Raw genomic sequence first — 19,418 nt, 5'->3', positions numbered from 1 at the left:
TAGATTCAAAAGGGTCCACTAATTTCAGAAAACTACAATTTTCATTTCGAAAAAGAGAGATTCTTCTTCAAACCTAGAAGCTAACAAAAGAAAGGCAAACTACAATGCTTCGAAACATTGCCTAAAACCTGATTAAACATGAAGGTATCCTACATCACCAGCACAATGTGAATAAATACAAAGAGACAATGAGAGAACATTTTCTTCAACGCCTAAGCTTTCTTTGGGGATTTAGCTGCTTTAGCAGGAGATTTGGGCTCCTTTGTGGCAGTCTCAAGGGATTTCTTTGGCAAAAGAATTGGGTTAATGTTGGGAAGAACACCACCATGAGCAATTGTCACACCAGCTAGAAGCTTTCCAAGCTCTTCATCATTTCTCACAGCCAACAAAACATGTCTTGGTATGATTCTCTTCTTCTTGTTGTCTCTCGCAGCATTTCCAGCCAACTCCAACACCTAATCCAAATTCCAAAATCACATTAGCAAGCACAAACAATTAGAATTGGAAAGAAATAATGATTACTAACGGAATGAACGAGCTTTACAAAAAGCCCTAGCTTTTGTTTTTTTTTTTTTTTTTTTTTTGCAATTACCTCAGCAGCAAGGTACTCGAGAACGGCGGCAAGGTAAATCGGAGCACCGCTACCCACACGCTTTGCGTACCGACCATTCTTGATGTGTCGGCCAATTCTCCCGACGGGGAACTGAAGACCAGCCTTGACGGACTTGGAGACGGACTTCTTCTTTGGACCACCTGCCTTCCTTCCGGCGGCACCCTTTTTCACCTTACCACTGGTCTCCATTTCAACGTATGTGGATTCTAGAAAAAATAATCGAGGGAAATGCAGAGATTGTAAGTTTTCCGGCGAGTTTTTTGTTGAAGGTAGGAGAAAGAGATGGAGCGTGAATGTAGCTGATGAATTGGGGGCTAATTTATATGGTACTCTTTTGCGTTGCTGATCCGGGTGGTTTTTGTGTGTGGGGTTTTCTGGCCGTTGGATTGTATCTGATTGATGGAGGGTGGGATCTGACGATCCGTGTAATTAGTTTTTGGCCAATAAGAATCGGCCATGTGTAGCGTAAACGAGTATGAAATCGTTATTGGTGGTATAATTGAAATTACATATATTATCTCTAATATATTTTTGCTGTGCCAACAATTTTTATAATTTTAATTTTGTCATGTCTTTTATCCTTATACACTGTCAAAACCTATCATTTTTAGATATATCTAGTATTGTGAAACACTAACTTGAAAGTTTAAACAACCGATAATAGGAATGAAAATCATTTAGCAGCTTAATATAGTTTTTATTTTAGTTATTGATGTTTTTTTATATTTGTTTTTTCTTTCCCATTCAATTTTTAATTCAATTTTTTTAATCGGTTATTGTAGGTTAAATTGAAATTTTGATATAACGGTTTGTACACATTTAATCTTTAATATTTTTTTGTAACTAGTTGTAACTTATATGGTATGAAAATATACAAAATAACAAATTAAATAATCAAATGTGAACACAAGAAAAAAAAAAAAAATTGTCACTAAATATTTGCAAAATGAAACTATATTACTCTATTAAGTTATTTTTTATAATACTTATATATTGCACAAACTCATATACTCTTACATATTTAGCAGAAACGTTATCTTCCAACCTCTTCCTCCATTTCCTCATTGTAGATTCGGAATTGATTTGTGGGAAATTTAACCAAGGATGGGATTCTTGGTTCCCACAGGTGCTTTGACCCCTTCTGAAAGACATGTTCCTGCAAAACAACACAAACCACAAACACAGAACATTAAAAATATAAACTGGGCAAACACGACTGGACTCGTCGAGTCCATGAACAGACTCGGCGAGTCTGATGAACACATTGGGTCCTTCTGTGATTCGAACTGTATTGAGTCGTGTAAACTCTAAATTCATCTCAGGGGTTTGTCCACGAAGGTATTCTAAACACTAATTCATAACCATTGACAATAAAAACTCATAAAACATGTCAAATTTAAGAACCCTAAAAATCATGTATTTTAAAAAACGGGTTTTTTTTATAAAACAAGACCATATAATATCTGAAGAATGAACCTTTAACAGAATTAGGAGCAAAAATTGTTACCTTGTGTGAAGATTTTGGAGAAATCAAGAGTATAATGAAGATGAAAGCTTGAGAGAGTTTGGCACAATGAGTGGTGTCGGTTGTTGTGTAGAATGAAAGTGATGTTTCAATTAGGGTTAAGACCCTAATTTTACTGAATTGTAAAAATATTATTTTTTTCAGTAAATAATACCGACTCGTCGAGTAGGGGTATCGACTCGATGAGTCAGGACGTGGGTCAATTTTTTTGGATACGTATGGACTCGTCGAGTCCGGTGGCCTAACTCGGCGAGTCTGTTAAGTTGTTTAAAAAAATGGAAATTTTCTCCCAAAAATTTTATTAAATCTACCACACCCCACACTCAGGCCTTGCTTGTTCTCTAGCAATCATTTGTAGACAAATAGGAAGATTTGAATACAAAAATCCTAAGAAAACCAAACAAAAATGAAAAATAAAATGTGAAAATAAAAAGAAAGCAAACTCTCGTAACGGGTTGCCTCCCGTCAAACGCTTCTTTTTTAAGAGTCTTTAGTTGGACTCCTTTACGCTCTACGTTTCTGTGTTGCCCTTCATCGGGATGTCAACCTTAATCCTTTGTGGTTGTGTATTTTGTTTTGTAAGCATGTATTTTTCTCTTATATGCCTATAACAACCCAAAATTCAAGGGCAAAAATGTTATTTTTGAATTAATGCATTTAATAAACATTTTACCAAAACCTTGTCAATAAAACATTCCATTACAAAACCATAATGTTGTATTTCAAACCATAACACCATAAGTATTGAAAATCATAGTACAATCCCAAAAACTTCTTGCGGAAACATGTGTGTGTGTGATGCGCTGCTACACCGCCGGCTCCTTCCCCTTCGACGAAGAGGTACCTGAAACCAAAACCAAAACTGTAAGCACAAAGCTTAGTGAGTTCCCTCATCATACCATATACCATACAATATCGTCAGTATCTTTCAACCGGTAACCTTCATCGTTATCTTTCAACCGGTAACCATCATCGGTATCTTTCAACCGGTAATCAACATCGGTATCTTTCAACCGGTAACCGGGGACTATTTCGCCCCTACCACTAGCATACAATCAATACATACGAGCATACAATCAGGCATATTCGGGTACTAACCTACCCTTGGGTCCTAAGGACCACTGTCAGGGAAACTAATCCCTACCCTATACATAACATAAATCCAGATAAACCTCATAACCAACACATAACCAGACCAAGATAATTATCACAAAGACCATTATCTTCTAAATACCTCTTTTTTGTGGGCCGACATTGTGGCCTTAGACCCACCCCTACTGGAAGGTAACCCACCTCAATGTCGTGCAGTGTCTGAACTAGCCTCGACACACAAGTCGACTCCTTACGACTCCTCGATCCCTACACGACAACCTTCAAGTCAACACACATCACATACAACCCTACACAGGGTCATGTAATACATGCAACCAAATCAAGAAACATGCATAAAAAGAACCCAAAAAAAATTAAGAATTTAGCAATGGACTCGTCGAGTCGGGTGGTAGGGACTCGGCGAGTCGACTGCTTAAACATAAAACCTTTTAAACATAAATTCCTAAAAGCTAAAATTTGAAAAGCAATCCTAATACTGAATTTACTTAAAACATTAACTTTGTGCAATACTACCAATTACACCGCGTCGGTATTCACCCCAAGTCCTCCTCCCCAAACCCCGAATCCTGAGTACTCTATTCTTGTCATACACTAGTTACCCACTCGCTCTCGAGCACTTCATAGAAACAGGTTTCCCTAGACTAAGGCATCACAAAATCAGGCCACTCTAGTCCTAATATGTATACCTAGTCTACTAGCATGCGCATCATATCATATCATATCTCATAACACATATTGTAAGAGTATTTTGGGGATTTTTACCGTTCGGGCGCTGGCTGACCGTACACACTCTTTCTTCTTTGGTTGTCTCAAAATCACTTATCAATTTTTTTTTGATTTACTAATTAAATTTTTCTCAAATCCCCGGTTTGAGTTCAGTTACGCCCGAAGGTGTACCCGAATCCCTCAAACCAAGGCTCTGATACCAACTTGTAACGTCATAAAATTTCAACCAAAAATTTTCATTTTTACAATCAGCAAAACATGAGTAATAAGTTTAGGTTCCAATGTAACAATTTTAGTCACAACCGATTACATAACAAAAGATAACAAAATGGTTTCCCTGAGTGTGTGTACGGTCACGCTGGCGCCTTCCCACGGTCCTCGCTAGTACCTGAAACACATAATACAACAACTGCAAGCATAAAGCTTAGTGAGTTCCCCAAAATACAACCTACGCACGTACGCCTTTCCAGGCCTTGACCTTTCAGTCCATGTGTCTCAGGGGACTTCCGTCCCGACTGGGTAAACCTTCCGGTCCTACCCACATCAACCTTTCGGCCCATATCATGTTGCCTTCCGGCCCAAATCAAACATATCATACATGGCACATATAACGAATAACTTAACACACATAAGGCATATATCTCATATCATATTCGACCTTCCGGTCACACAGTCAAAACCCTTCTGGGTACAGTATAGTGAGAAGACTCACCTCGTATGCCTCGCTAAGTCGCTAATCGTGAATCCTGGAATCACTCGGGCTCGAACCCTCAAGCTGCAATCCTCCTATGATATTATAAATCTATAATTATTACTTGTACCACAAAGGTGGACCATCCTTATCAAGTCAACACAAGTTGACTTGGTCAACAGTCTTTAGTCAATTTGGACCGGACCCGGCGAGTGCACAATAGTGACTCGGCGAGTCTACGCATTTTAACCAACTCTCAAGGTTTTTCCCCTATGACTCGTCAAGTACTCCCCCGACTCGACGAGTTCCTCCTGGGCCTGAATCACAGGGCCACCGCGACTCAACTCGCCGAGTCTAAGGTCAACTCGGCGAGTCCCAACCTGACTCGGTCCATCTGTCAAAACCTTTCCAACTCTCTACGACTCACTGAGTCGCCCATAATTCGGTCAGGACTACACACAGGGTGTTCTCAAGGATAATCTTCAAGCGACTCGTCGAGTCTGTTCTTCAGACTCGGCGAGTCCATGCCTTGCACCAGCTAAAACTGGCTTTTGCGGTCAGATCCGTTCCATACATACATAGATATGGCCTTCCCAAGCTTATTTGTCACATAAAGTCTCAGTCTTGGTTGCCATGCAATGCATACAAGGCTTATTTTGAAGAAACAACCTCTAATATGGCAAGTTTAGCTTCTAACTCAAAAGAATGGACATAAAGCTTGTCATATGGGGTCTCCTGGACCTGCTAAGGTCCATATCTAGGTTCCATATCTCCATGGGACCTCTCATACTTCCGATTCATGCCAAGAAATGCAAGAAGAAACCCTAGATTTGGCACATCAACACAAAACACGAAGTTTGGCTCTGAAAATTACCTCAAGAAGACTCCCTTGATGAAATAGCAACAAATCCAAGCTCCCCAACTCTTCAAGCTTGATCCTCTCCCTCCTTTCCTTGCAATATCACACAAAATGATGAACAAATAGCCTCCAAACACACTCACAAGGGCTCACCATCGTATGGGGGCTCTTAGGGTTCAAGGTGGCCGCAAATGAGGGCCATAAGGTCCTTTAAATAGGGCTTAGGACAGGGAAATTAGGGTTTCATTAAACAGCGCGGACTCGCCGAGTCCATCCCTTGGACTCGCCGAGTCCGGACGCGAACCCCCGCCCAAAACCGCGACCCGACTCGGCGAGTTCGACCTCCAACTCGCCGAGTCCCCTCACAGAATGTCAAAAATATGAAATGAAGGTACCTGGGGATCCCGGCTGTTACATTTTAGAACTTACAAATTTGTTGTCTCAATCTCTTCAAAAAAAAGATCAAGACATAGTTGAAGCGGTTCCCTTAGTAGAGATAACAAAGAAAAAATTGCAAAAGTTTAGAGACGAGGGTTTTGAAATTCTTCTCGAGGAAGTATATGCTTTTTGTGAAAAGTATAAAATTGAAAAAGTGGACATGTCGGAAAATTATGCAAGGAACCGAAGAGAAAATACCGACATCAACAATCAACATCATTATAAAGTTTATATGTTTACCATGGTTCTTAATATGCAACTTCAAGAGTTTCGTGATCGTTTTAGTGAGATAAACACTAAATTGCTTACAAATATGACAACTTTGAGTCCTTGTTACTCATTTTCATAAATTGACGCATCAAAGTTAGTGAAATTAGTATGTTATATCCAAAGGATTTTACGGAGGTGGAGAGGATGAATCTTACACAACAACTTGATTATTATTATGATGTTGTTAAAGAAGATGTTCGTTTTTCTAATTTGAATGGAATCGTCGATCTTTCTAGAGTCATGGTTGAAACAAGAAAACACATTTCATATTACTTGGTGTATCAGCTAGTAAAGTTGGCATTAGTCTTGCCCGTTGCAACCGCAACAGTAGAGAGATGTTTTTCGGCTATGAAACTTGTGAAGTCGAATTTGAGAAACCGGATCGGTGATGATTTTTTGAATGCATCTTTGATTTGTGCAATTGAGAAAGAAGAATTGGCGAAGGTTACAAATGAAGTTGCAATTGATTGTTTCCAAAATATGGCAATTCGTAGAGGGCAATTATAAACTTATAATATGTATTTGAACACGTTTTTGTAATGTAACTTTGTTACTCTTATTTGAATGCGTTTCGACCTGACTAAAAAAATTATATACTTTTTATGCCCCCAATCTATTAAAATCCTAGATCCGCCTCTGGTAGGTAGTGTCCTATGCAATGAATGATGATAAGAATTGTCATAGTTATATGCGTGTGCCACTTTAGATAAGAGTAAATGAAGTCATGGAATGTTATATTGAGTGTTGTTATAGTGAATAATGGAAGTAAGACTAGTGTATGGATAATCTAAATGAGTGGATCAGAACCTTTTAGTGGTGAAGTCAAGGTCGATTATGTATGATGTGGGTATAATAGTATAGGGCCCATACATGAACTTTGTGGAAACATGAAGGGGTTTTGTGAAATGTGGTAATGATTCAAGTGAGTTGAAGACTTACTGAATGCATATCTTGTGTTAGATAAGATTCATTAAGGAGTTTAAAACATGATTAATGGATAATGGGAGTTTTTTTGTAACCTTTGACTTTTCTGTCAAAGTCAACCAACTAGTATAAAAATGAAATTTTCTTGGTGTACATTTGATAGATGCTCAAAAGTGAGTTTGTACTTTTTTAAGTACTATTAGTAGTGAATTATAAACACCAATGAATGAAGTGAATTTAGTTATTTAGTTGTTAACAAACAAGTTACTAAAAAGGGACATAGTTGACTTTTAGTAGAAGTCTAAAATCGGATAAGAATTTGAAATTCTAAATTTATGATTAAGATACTAGTTGAAGTTGGTTACTTGGGACAAGCTTATGTTATTAAATAAGGGTGAGAACTTCAAATAAAAAACAAGTTGGTTATGAAAATAATGGAATGCAATCATGAATTCCATTCTTGGATGAAAGAAATGTTGTGATGTGATTAACGACATTGGAAGGTGAGTCGATAACCCAATTTTTAAAATTGTGATATGATGATGAAAGCGAGATAGTACAAGAAAGCATGATTGATACAACTTGGGAATGAGTATGGTGTTGTAGATGTAATGGGGTATTTTTATGACCCTAAGGAGCTGGTGACAAGACGACAATAATGTCAAATATAGAGTGTGATGGTATACGTGGAAGAAATGCATCCTTGCAAAAACAATATACTAGTATAAGACGAGCGATGATGTATTAACCTAATGTGCTAGACTGGTGAGTGAAGCCATTACAAGGAAGGAATAATTGTATTTCTCAAGCATGAAAGGAAGACAACCGATATGAAGACTGTCTCAAAGCATGCAAATAATGGAAACTAAAAGTGACAGTGATAAGTCCATGAGAGTACCTAACATTGTGGTACTAGAATATCGTGATGAAAAGTTTAGCAGGGGGAACTTTGTAAGCCCTACATAAAAGTTCCACGGATGGTGATGAAAGGTTAAGATTACACAAGTAATGTGATGCAGACGACATGGAAAATAAAACTCCAGGATGTGATAACATGATGATGAAGGACTGGTAACTAGAATATGTTCTAGGATCGGCCAAGGAGGACTGTGACATCCCCAAAATCTCGGCAAGAAGAGACTGATTTCATTTATGCTTTTTAAAATAATTTCAGAGTAAATCCTTTAGATTTAAAAGAGTTGCGGAATTTGTTTCCAAAAACAAAATATGATAAAATAATATTTATCAAAGCATTTCATCAAGAGATGCATTTTCATTATATAATCAAAACTCGGAATGTCATGTTCCAATACATATCATAAAGCATAAACGATATTCAACAAATATATACATATGCAGACTTGTAAACAAAACAACTTGATGACTCATCCATCTTATGCCCTCGCTCCACTACCTGTAATACAAATAAACTGAGTGGGTCAGGCTTGGGAGCCTGGTGAGCATATAACGTTTTCTACCGACAATAAATAATTATATTTAATTTCACCAACCAATAATAACCCGATTACCCATTCTCGTTATCCTCACTTTACGTCCCTAAAACCACATCTATTACAAGGGACCTAATCTAGGAATTTCATCGGGACAGATATTACTGCTAAGGGGTTTCCTCAACAATATATATCCTAAAGGCAACCATGAGGGGGATAGAGTACACCGGTGAACACATCGTTCACAACACCTACATGTTATGAACCTACTAGCGTTCCACAAGACTATTTAGAAAGAGTCTGTGGTCGTTATCCATACTCCGTTGAATAACTAGATCAACAACGACAACATTGAGGCCTCTCATCTGTTTATCACACATCAACTATCTACCCATGTTCTACCCAACATATTAGTAGATAAAAATATATATTTTTATACATAGTTTAAAACTTGTATAGCATGTTCAATCAATACATATTCCACATAACAGATGAGGCACACACACATAACATGTATTTCATAGAGAATAAATAAGATATATGAGATAGAAGAAAGTGAATATACATTCACACATATAATCCACAAAATATACACATAACACGTATTTCGTATCAAATGCTTCATAATTATGCGTTAGAAGAAGGTAACTACACACTCACTTGATCAAAAGATGACCGGACAACACTACGACTTGCAGAAGTAGTATTCTTCGGTAGATCTGGAAGATCTTCACAAAAACCGGGCTCCTTGCGGGCAAAGCTTCGGCTCGGGAATTGCACTTCTAGGGATCTTCGGGCTTTGGGACTTGTTTCGGGTCTTGGGATGATAACGGGGCTTCGAGGGTACTTCTTTGCACGTAAATCGATGCAATACAGGTGAGAGATGAGAGAATGAGCAACCAAACTCGGCTGGCCCTTCAAATATATTTCTAGGGCAAAACCGGCCCTTGCCACATCGTAGCACCTTTTTCCACGTCGTGGGCTTGGTCGTCACTGCATGCGTCATCGTCCACTTGCTCTGTCAGGCTCCAGAATGCGTCAGAAGTCCTGCCACATCGTGGTCACTGTTGCCACGTTGTGGTCTCTGACATAGTTTTGGGGTTCACGCCCCGAACTTCAGAAATTCATAACTTTCGCACGCGTATGTGAGATTATGATCTACAACTCTCGTTTAGACTCCGTTTGCTAATTTTGACTTTATTTTTAAGATATAAAAATATATTACTTATATATTATTTTTAGTAGGCCGGGACAAGATTCCGTTATAAATTCATAACTTCTTCATCTGATGTCCGTTTTTGCCTATCTTTTTATCGTTTCACTACTCTTAACGAGATATTTGATTATCGTTTATTGTTTTGGCTAAAAACCGCTCGATCTCAAATCGAGTATTCGGGCTGCATACTGCTAAGTCGAAACTTCATAAAATCATAATTTCCTCATACGAAGTCAGATGTAGGCGTTCTTTTTATGCATGCTCTCAGTTTAACGAACTCTTCATCTTTCATTTAGATTACTAAAGCTAGATATCGTTCTATCTTATATTCGTATTTTATGTTATTCGGCGTCGTGCCGGTTCTGTCGCGAAGCTTCGACAGATGATAACTTCTTCGTTATAACTCGGATTTCGACTTTCTTTATATATTTGGAAACCTCGTTTCAACTACTACAACATTATCCAAAGATATCGGCTTTATCTACTATTTTATTTCGACGCTTATTTTTTATTCTTAATTCATTTAAGCCACACAACCAAACACAAAACATATAATACTCAAATAATACATTCTTATTATTTCAAAATGGGTTACAAATGTTAACGTAGACTACTACATTGCTATTAATGACAAGTCCAGAAACACAGACGTTACAAGGACGACGATTTCTCATGATGGAATATTGAAGAATGCAAATTGAACATCAAATATTTTATAGTACTAACACGATATGGGCAATAATGAATACCTGATGTTTGTTAAAAAGGACTGTTAAGAAGGCGATGACGAGTAAAGGATTACTTACATATATATATATATATATATATATATATATATATATATATATATATATATATATATATATATATATATGAAATATCCATGGAAGTGTTAGAAAACGCTAACTATTATAGTATAAGAATCATAGGGTGGTTACCTTAAAAGAAATTCCCTAATTTATTTTAAGAGGTAGATGGTAAGATGGATATAGAAATGTGAGGATGTAATGTAAAAGAGCTCACACCATTCTTTAGGCTAATTAACAAGAACTTGTGATGCTTGGAATTATGAGTGACACAAACGAACCAAAGATACAATATTTAGAGCTTCTAAGTTGTGTAAACTGATAACGCGACCGAGCAGACTCAAGTACAATTTGAGTACTAATTTTGTGTATTACTGCTAATCTGTATTCGACAAACATACAAAGAATCGACAGACTTATGACAATGAGATATTATTTTGTGAATTCATATAGGAAATAATACTTTGACTCATATCATTGTATGTCACGTGATAGTAACTAAAAAGGACGAAGAAATCTATTGATATAAAAGTTGGTCGTGTAATCATAGGATATGGACAAGAAATAGAAACGAGTAAAGTATGATGCATGATAAGTTAAACTAACAAAGTGATGAATGGAAGACTCGAGTACTCGAACAACAATGTTGAAGGACACATAAATTATGAAATTTAGATAGAAGCTATGAGTGATTAATTGTATGAAGCCATGGTGGAACTCGAATGCCATACAAAGTAAATGTGAGGCAACGAGCTTCCGAGAGGAAATAAGCGAAACATCCTGCTACATAATGAGGATCGTCTTGTGATTTACCCTTAAAAGAAATGCCACTCATTTCTTTAAGGGCTAGATAGTTCGGAAGAATCAAGTTACAAGTGACGAGACAATTTGGACCCAACAAGATTTTGAAAGTGAGTTGAAACAACACCATGTTCTTTTGACATTCTTGTCATGGTGTGTTTAGGATTGCAGGTGTACGTTAACCCATGACATGAGAATTGAGGTTTGATACAACAAATAAAGTGAATGAAATGAGATATGGACATAAGAAGCAAAATGAACTTGGATCGTATGATACCGGTTAGTACAAAAATATAAGATTTAGAGACATATATACGGTAGAGTTATCTAACTTCGATCTATCAATTTTCATAGTACACGCCCTAAATTAAAAGTAATCCATAGTTCGAGGGGAAAGTTGCAAACCATCCATATATTTACACCAACACATCTACGATCTACCCTATCCATTCTTCATTTATATGCACACAAAGTATCTGCCTTTTTCTAAATTTAGATAAAGGTCATTCACCATTACCGGTTTCTTTCGATTTCATAGTCACGTTCTTCGATTCCGATAATCGAATCTCGATCCTCACTATATGTAAGCAGTTCCTATGATCTTCAGTCGATTAACAATCACGTGTCTCATATCCGTTTGAATTTGTTTGATCATCTTCGGTTCAATTCGAATCTGCGATTGAATCAATTATATTTAGGGTTTAGTGAATAGTGATTGATTTTTGAGGAAATTAAGGTTCGAAGAGCATCGGACAATGCATCCGGTGCCTTCACTCGAATTACTTACCCGGCTATTTGGCGGTTCTTCGTGTTCGCATCGTTTGAAACATCGGCTTGATAAAAGTAATCGTCGTGGTAATCTTAGGCTCTTAGCTAACAATCATCCTCTAGCATAAAATCAGAATCAGTTAGTTAGTCTCCTCGATTTCTTCTTCTGTTTGCGTTTTTATCTCTAGCGTTTTTCATCGTTCTCATCATACTTCTGTTATTTCGCGGCGAATCAACTCTATTTGTTAATCGGAGACCTCCATTTGACATCTTCACGGTTGCGCAGAGTTTTGCTGATTTGACAGAAAAGGTAACATTATTATTGCACACATCATAGATGATAGATCTACTCTTTTTTATATTGTTACTTCCTATTCATTGTTCATGAATTGGATTACGAAAGTTATGATGGTATTCCATTATGCAACTTTTCCTTTTTGTTTATTTGACTTTTGAGCTCGTTGTACTACGATCGCCATTAAATTGTTTTTTTTAAGTCAATTTGTCTGTGTCCGGCAACATCGTTAACTCAAGTGAGCTTCATTAAAGATCAAATCACTATACTGAAATTGTTTCTGTAAATATTATACCAGTTGATTCAAAGTATTTTAGTAAAGTTGTGACTTGAAGATCTACAATCTGCTACTATCATAACGCCCTATGAGCTTGCATCAAAGCCTGTTTTACCATAGATTGAGAATAATTAGATTTGTTTTTTGCAGTTGAGTTCCCTGTTGATACAAATGGACGTTTGTTCTCACATCAGTTTCCCAGTTAATGATGTTAGTAGCAGCATTCATGGATTCTGTTTGGATCCAACCTTTGAGTCCACATATGGACTTGCGGGTGGTTTTTCTGTGGATGAACTTGCATTTGGAGCAACTAAGTTTCTGAATATCCAAGATGACATCGACATACAAGGAGTTTCAAGTTCAAATACTCCATTTCCTCCTGTAAGTATCAACTTAAAAAACTCATTTATATTTTAGATATTAATTTTATCACATGTTGAAAATGGTGTAAACTGTTACAGAAGGATTTGAAGCCTGTATCTGCCATGAAAGGCAGCCGTGAGAAACGTGGAGTGGATCCACCCAAGAAGTTGAGCGTGAAGTGGGCCCCGGATGTGTATGATCCGGTTCCCTCTTTGCCATCGGATACAGTAATAAGTAGGCCACGTAAGCAGCATGGTAAAAAGAAGGGGACGAGTAGTAGTGAAAGTAAATCATCACGAGGGAGTAAAAGTAAAGGGAAAGACAAGAAGCATCGTAAAAGAAGTGGGAAATCTTATGACTTGGATTTTTGATTTGTGTAAAAGTGAAGAGAATGACTCACATCCCTTTGTATGTATATTAGTAATAAACTATAGAATGCAAAACATCAAAGACGTTAAAAATTGCTAAGGATACCATGAACAAGATGATGTTGTATTTTTTTTTTCTTTTTTTTTTTTGCCATGTAGGATGACATGTACATGCCAAATCATCAAGGCAACCGGTATACCGTATACCTAGGGTGTATTTGGATTTGCGTTTCAATACAAAAAAAACATTGTTTGTTAGAAGTGTTTGTTAGTTGTGACACGTTGATTCAAAATAACTTGACAACTTAGCTGCCGTTTGTTTGTTGGAAAAAAAACCTCTTCAAACCTCTTACTGCTGCGGCGCGGCACACGCGCAACACTTTTCATCTCGCAGCTGTTTGTTTTTTAGAAGTCTTCTGAGTCAAAAACCTCTGCGCGTGCTCTGTTTGGCGCAACACTTGTACTGCTTCTTCCAACCTCTTCTTCTTCTTTTTTTATTGTTGAAATTTTGATTATATGTTATTAATATTTTATTTCACATTTTTTCCCCTTTTTTTTCGTTTATTCTTATTGAATTTATTTTTCATTTTTTTTATATTCAATAATGATAATTTCTTGATGAAATATCATTATTTTTTACTGAAAATATATTTATTTTTTGTTGAAATATCATTCTTTTTTACTGAAATATCATTAATTTTTACCGAAATGTTATACATTATTAAATTTTACGTATTAAAAAGTTATTTTCGGTTTATAAAATTAGTTTATTTTAATTTTTTAATATCTGCAGCAGTATGTAGATGTTAAAAAAACAAACACACTTCTTATTATAGTCTGCAGTCGTTTGGTCCACCTCTTCTATTGCAGAGGGTTGCAGAGGTGGTCCGCAGACTTCATGAATTTTTGATTCTACGGGTGCCTTCATCTATCTTCAGTATTAGTGATTAGAAAGTTTTATAGCTTAACTGCTTGAGATTTCTTTTATTTCATCATAGTTCTATACAACAATATTACCTTAAGTGGAAATGTGTAAAATACTATCACAACGGTTTTTATACCAAAACAAAATTATCGAATAAAGTACTAACTATACTCTCCTGAGATACATATATGGAATAGGTAAGCTTTAAGCTTAGTTGCTAGTTATGGTTTTATGATTTAACATAAATGTTTAATCAAATCTAATGCATCAATAACAATTAATGCATTCTTTCTTGTGGACATCTTTCGGGCATAAAAACATTCTTTTGAAATTTTATAACTACATGTAAGTAGGCTAAACATCTAGGAAGTTAGCTAATGATATATGGTCAATTAGCATGGTCTAGACATCTCTGGCACCCCAGCCTTGCTGGGGACTTTCCTGTCAGCCCGACCTGACGCACCATTGCCTGACGCTCATTTGTCGGCCTTTCTTGAGGCGTGCCCGCCAACCTTGCCCAACGCCTTTGGATGGCCTTACCCAACTCCTCGCTAGCTGGGCTTGAATTGGGCTGGCCCAAGGCCTGACCTAATTCCTCTTGAGCTAATTATCCACTATAAATAGAACAGTGTCTCCTTCATGAAGGTGGACTTCAACCATGGGCTCAACCGCCACCCATACATTCCCCCAGGGCTCTGCCGCCACACTATACTGTGAGTCACCATACACCGCCACCAACATCAAGATGGTTCTTTCCAGCTAAGGAGAACCATCTCAGATCTACCAGCTGATCTAACTAGGGATGAGCGTGGGATGGAACCGGTACCAACCCGTACCGTTCCCGATTTTCCGAAAACTGAATTCGATCAAAAGTTAATCCCGAGTACCGAATCGAATTAAAATCACCGGTACCAGTACCGGGAATGGTACCGGTTTTCGGTACTAGTACCGGTACCGACGGTACCGAATCCCGAATTTTGTGTGTTTGGAGTACCAAGTACCGTCCCATATTTTTAAATTCAGTACGGTTCGGTACCGGTACGGGATTGAGATTTGGGAAAAACTGTTCATCCCTAGATCTAACTGATCGAACTTGATCGTCGGAGCCTGTTCTCAGAGCACAGTCCCTGGGACGGTTCTAACGCATCTCTTTGATTGTGACTAGCAGATCTCTTCGCCATAACCGTCATCAAGAGAAGAGAAGAGGTGTTCCAGATCTATGTCACATCATTAGCTAACCACAGGGGATCCACATACGATTGTCCTATAAGGTCCCTTTACAAGACGTCCATTCATTCAATATCCCCTATGTTGGATGTTAAAGGGCATACTTAACATGCATATAAATTTCATTAATCATGTGTAATACGCATGTTGGTATCATAATATGGCATACACTACGTCTTCACTATATAATTGTAACATAATTTTGAATAAATAAACATGACAATTTGTATATAATAAATTCTAAGCTTCTTGTTAATCTCAGTTCATATTATTAATCTTTTTGGAGTGTTTATAACTTTGGCATGAAAATAAAGATTCACTTCACAGTCTATTCGCAGGTAGCTTGTGTGCAGTACTTTCGTTGTTCGTTATGTTTACAAAAGTAAAGTTTCATGATTACACCGCATGTTTCTAGTTTAGCTTATCATCATGTTTTTAATTTAGCTTATTCTTTAGAAATGCTTTCACCTTATGCTTCTAACCTTACTTTTTTTAGGGGTGCAAACGAGTTCAGTCTAACCAAGCTTAGTGGCCGAACCAAATTTTTTTGCAAGGGGTAGCACAAAAAAATCCCGATAAAAGATACTAAGATATATATATATATATATATATATATATATATATATATATATATATATATATATATATAATTATGGTTTTATTAGAAATAACAAACTACCGCAAAAATCTTACATAATTACATTTTTTAAAGTTGTCCTCTACGATTATCCATTTTCCGAAAACGCTCTATCACTCGTTCGATCTTAATATCCATAAGTGCTTCTTTTTCTACACTACAAATTAAAGCATCATTCAAAAAATCATCACCCATTTTGTTACATAAGTCGGTCTTCAAAAGTTTCATTGCAGAAAAACATCTTTCAACGGTTGCGGTTGCGACAGACAAAACCAAAGTCAACTTTAATAACCGATAAACCAAAGGAAAAGAAAGATGTTTCCCGATTTCTACCATCAAACGAGAAAGGTCCGCAATTCCCTTCAAATTAAAGCATTATTCAAAAAATCATCACCCATTTTGTTACGTAAGTCGGTCTTCAAAAGTTTCATTGCATAAAAACATCTTTCAACGGTTGCGGTTGCGACAGACAAAACCAAAGTCAACTTTAATAACCGATAAACCAAAGGAAAAGAAAGATGTTTCCCGATTTCCACCATCAAACGAGAAAGGTCCGCAATTCCCTTTAAATTAGAAAATCTCTCATCATCAATCAAAGAGTGACAATAGGTTTCAAGTTGACCATCAAGATACACCATTTCCGAATCATTAAAATTAGTTTTGTAGAACTCGCTTAACTTCACCAACTTTGATTTGTCATACATAGAAAAAGCATTACAAGGACTCAAAGCCACCATGTATTCAAGCAAATCGGTGCTCACTTCACTAAAACGGTCCCCAAATTCTTGAATTTGCATATCCAAAACCGTGTTGAAAATATCAACTTCAAAGTGATGTTGATTAATAACTTTGGTCCTACGGTTTCTTGGAGTAACATAAAATTCAGACATTTCCATAATTTTAATTTTATGTTTATGAAAAAAGGAAAATACCTTCTCCAACATTGAAGGAAACCTATTATTTCTAAAAGCTGTGAATGTTTTCATGGTCACATTTACCAAAGAAGTCGCTTCCAAAATATTTTGATCCTTTCTTTGAAGATGTTTTGACAAGGTATTCGTGAGACCAAAAATCTCCAACATCAAGTGTAAATAAAACACAAACTCAACAGTCTTAAAATACGACAAAATACCGTATGCTTGATTTTGGTTATTTAAACTAGACCCATCCTCTTCAACATATTTAAGAACCTTGATAACCTCCGGAAACAAATTCTTCAAACTTATTATTGTTTTATAATGTGAGCTCCATCTTGTATCCCCAGCTCGAACAAGAGAATTCTCCTGATTTAACCTTTTTCCGGTCTCAATTTCACCATTACCAATTTCTTTTAGAACCCTTTCCTAGTAACTATCTTGTATTATATCTTTTCTTTTACAAGAAGCACACACCAAATTAACCACCAAAGCTAATTGCTCAAAGAAATCATAAGCACCATCGTGGTTTTTTGCTACAGTCATAACCACTAATTGAAGTTGGTGTGCAAAACAGTGTATATAATATGCCGAATGATTATCTTTCAATATCAATGTTTTCAAACCATTAAATGCACCTCGCATATTACTTGATCCATCGTATCCTTGCCCTCTTATCTATATCAATATATATATATATATATATATATATATATATATATATATATATATATATATATATAAAATAGATAAAGATTCAAATACATAAACAAAAAAAATTCATAATTTCTTACTTGAGATATACTCAAGCTATTTTTGGTAAATACCGAATCAATGGCTTCTTTTAGAGTTAAAGAACTTGTATCCTTCACGTGAACAATGCCAACAAATCTTTCTTTCACTAATCCAAGGCTATTAGCATATCGCAAAACCATAACCATTTGTTCGTTTTTGGATACATCACTAGACTCGTCTACTAATATAGTAAACACATCATTACCAATTTCTTCACAAATGAACTTTATTATCTCTTTTGAAAAGCATTGAACAATCTCTTTTTGAATCTTTGGAGACGTCAACTTTTCATTTTTTGGAGCATTTTCTAAAGTAACCTTATAAATACTTTCATTATGGTCCCGAAGGAATGATAATTCTTCAATGAAATGGCCTTTAGAAATTGACCCATCCGACTCGTCATGACCACGAAATGGTAACACATTCTTCAATAAAAATCTACAAGTATCAATTGTAGCACGTAATCGAATTTGATAGTTACTTGCTTCAACTTCAGTTTGCTTATGAAAAGCTTCATTAATAGATTGATTTTTTTACTAGATTTTCACATTTTTGTTTTGCTTTGTTGTGATGACTATCAACTTTACCTTCATGATCTTTCAATGATTTCTTTTTACTCCAAGTATCAAAGCCACCCATCACAAATACATATCTCCCCCCCTTGTTGCCCCACAATATCTCCAAACAAGTAACAACATAAACAATAAACTCTGTTCTCTTTTGTGCTATACTCTAACCAATTAAATCATCAAACCATTCATTTACAAAATATCTGTTCTTACCACCAACTTTTATTGATGGAAAACTATGGTCTTTTGGTTGAGAAGGTCCTTTAAGCCAATATGCTCTCCTTATTTCATCCATTTGATTTGGATGATATGATGCAATTCTTGGTCTATTGTCGGATCCAAAGGAAGATTATTAATATCAAAACTAGGTGGAATATGTTGTGGTTGTGGTTATGGTTGTTGTTGAGGTTGAGGTTGAGGTTGAGGATGAGGATGAGGTCTTTTTCCTCTACCATCTTCATCACTACTACCAATATCCAATGTCTTTTTAAAAATTTTTCCAATTAAACCCTACAAATACAATTAAAGATTTAAAATTCACAATTAAAGATTTAAACATAATACAAGTGAACAATAGTTAGCTAATTAGGTTTTCAATTTGAACAAATAAATTAAAGTAAATCATTAAATATTAAATCATAAAACATTAAAGATGGAAAATTAAATATTATTTGTTTCATATTCCGTAAGTAAGCCAATAACAAAATGAGTGAATAAGCTTTGCCAAGAAAAATTATGGTGAAGTAGGAGGCAGCGGCAGTAAAAGGACGATCACATGAACAACAAAAACATATAAATTTCTTTTTACTCTAGTATCCTTCGTAATTTAGGTGCTAACAAAACAAAA

General features: G+C 36.2%; 4 protein-coding genes across 4 annotated transcripts; 2 read left to right on the top strand and 2 right to left on the bottom strand.

Moving 5' to 3' along the window:
- Positions 1-918, bottom strand: LOC145000874 (histone H2A-like). Its single transcript, XM_078960174.1, has 2 exons — positions 593-918; positions 1-455 (listed from the first exon to the last, which is right to left on the bottom strand). The coding sequence occupies exons 1-2, from the start codon at positions 800-802 to the stop codon at positions 213-215; spliced, it is 453 nt and encodes a 150-aa protein (XP_078816300.1). The 5' UTR covers positions 803-918; the 3' UTR covers positions 1-212.
- A 5,425-nt stretch (positions 919-6,343) lies between these two features.
- LOC145002435 (uncharacterized) lies at positions 6,344-6,742 on the top strand. The gene has a single exon (XM_078961712.1). It carries the CDS (start codon positions 6,344-6,346, stop codon positions 6,740-6,742), a length of 399 nt encoding a protein of 132 aa, XP_078817838.1.
- Positions 6,743-11,905: 5,163 nt separating this feature from the next.
- Positions 11,906-13,619, top strand: LOC145002133 (uncharacterized). Its single transcript, XM_078961427.1, has 3 exons — positions 11,906-12,511; positions 12,924-13,154; positions 13,235-13,619. Exons 2-3 carry the CDS (start codon positions 12,945-12,947, stop codon positions 13,505-13,507), a joined length of 483 nt encoding a protein of 160 aa, XP_078817553.1. The 5' UTR covers positions 11,906-12,511; positions 12,924-12,944; the 3' UTR covers positions 13,508-13,619.
- A 2,743-nt stretch (positions 13,620-16,362) lies between these two features.
- On the bottom strand, positions 16,363-18,866 carry LOC145002434 (uncharacterized). The gene is made up of 5 exons (XM_078961711.1): positions 18,792-18,866; positions 18,590-18,734; positions 18,035-18,513; positions 16,770-17,636; positions 16,363-16,653 (listed from the first exon to the last, which is right to left on the bottom strand). The coding sequence occupies exons 1-5, from the start codon at positions 18,864-18,866 to the stop codon at positions 16,363-16,365; spliced, it is 1,857 nt and encodes a 618-aa protein (XP_078817837.1).
- Between the last annotated feature and the right edge of the window lie 552 nt (positions 18,867-19,418).

This window comes from Lactuca saligna, chromosome 6 (genome assembly GCF_052625555.1).
Source record: "Lactuca saligna cultivar CGN05327 chromosome 6, ASM5262555v1, whole genome shotgun sequence".
NCBI lineage: Eukaryota > Viridiplantae > Streptophyta > Magnoliopsida > Asterales > Asteraceae > Lactuca > Lactuca saligna.
This window is presented reverse-complemented; position numbering and strand designations above follow the sequence as displayed.

Coding starts and splice junctions, on each gene's coding strand:
- LOC145000874 (XM_078960174.1), bottom strand. CDS start 802: ATGGAGACCAGTGGTAAGGTGAAAAAGGGTGCCGCCGGAAGGAAGGCA. Junction 456..592: donor TCGAGTACCTTGCTGCTGAG/GTAATTGCAAAA, acceptor AATTTGGATTAG/GTGTTGGAGTTGGCTGGAAA.
- LOC145002435 (XM_078961712.1), top strand. CDS start 6,344: ATGTTATATCCAAAGGATTTTACGGAGGTGGAGAGGATGAATCTTACA.
- LOC145002133 (XM_078961427.1), top strand. CDS start 12,945: ATGGACGTTTGTTCTCACATCAGTTTCCCAGTTAATGATGTTAGTAGC. Junction 13,155..13,234: donor CAAATACTCCATTTCCTCCT/GTAAGTATCAAC, acceptor AAACTGTTACAG/AAGGATTTGAAGCCTGTATC.
- LOC145002434 (XM_078961711.1), bottom strand. CDS start 18,866: ATGGATGAAATAAGGAGAGCATATTGGCTTAAAGGACCTTCTCAACCA. Junction 18,735..18,791: donor ATAGTTTTCCATCAATAAAA/GTTGGTGGTAAG, acceptor TTAATTGGTTAG/AGTATAGCACAAAAGAGAAC. Junction 17,637..18,034: donor TAAAAGAAGCCATTGATTCG/GTATTTACCAAA, acceptor GATAGTTACTAG/GAAAGGGTTCTAAAAGAAAT.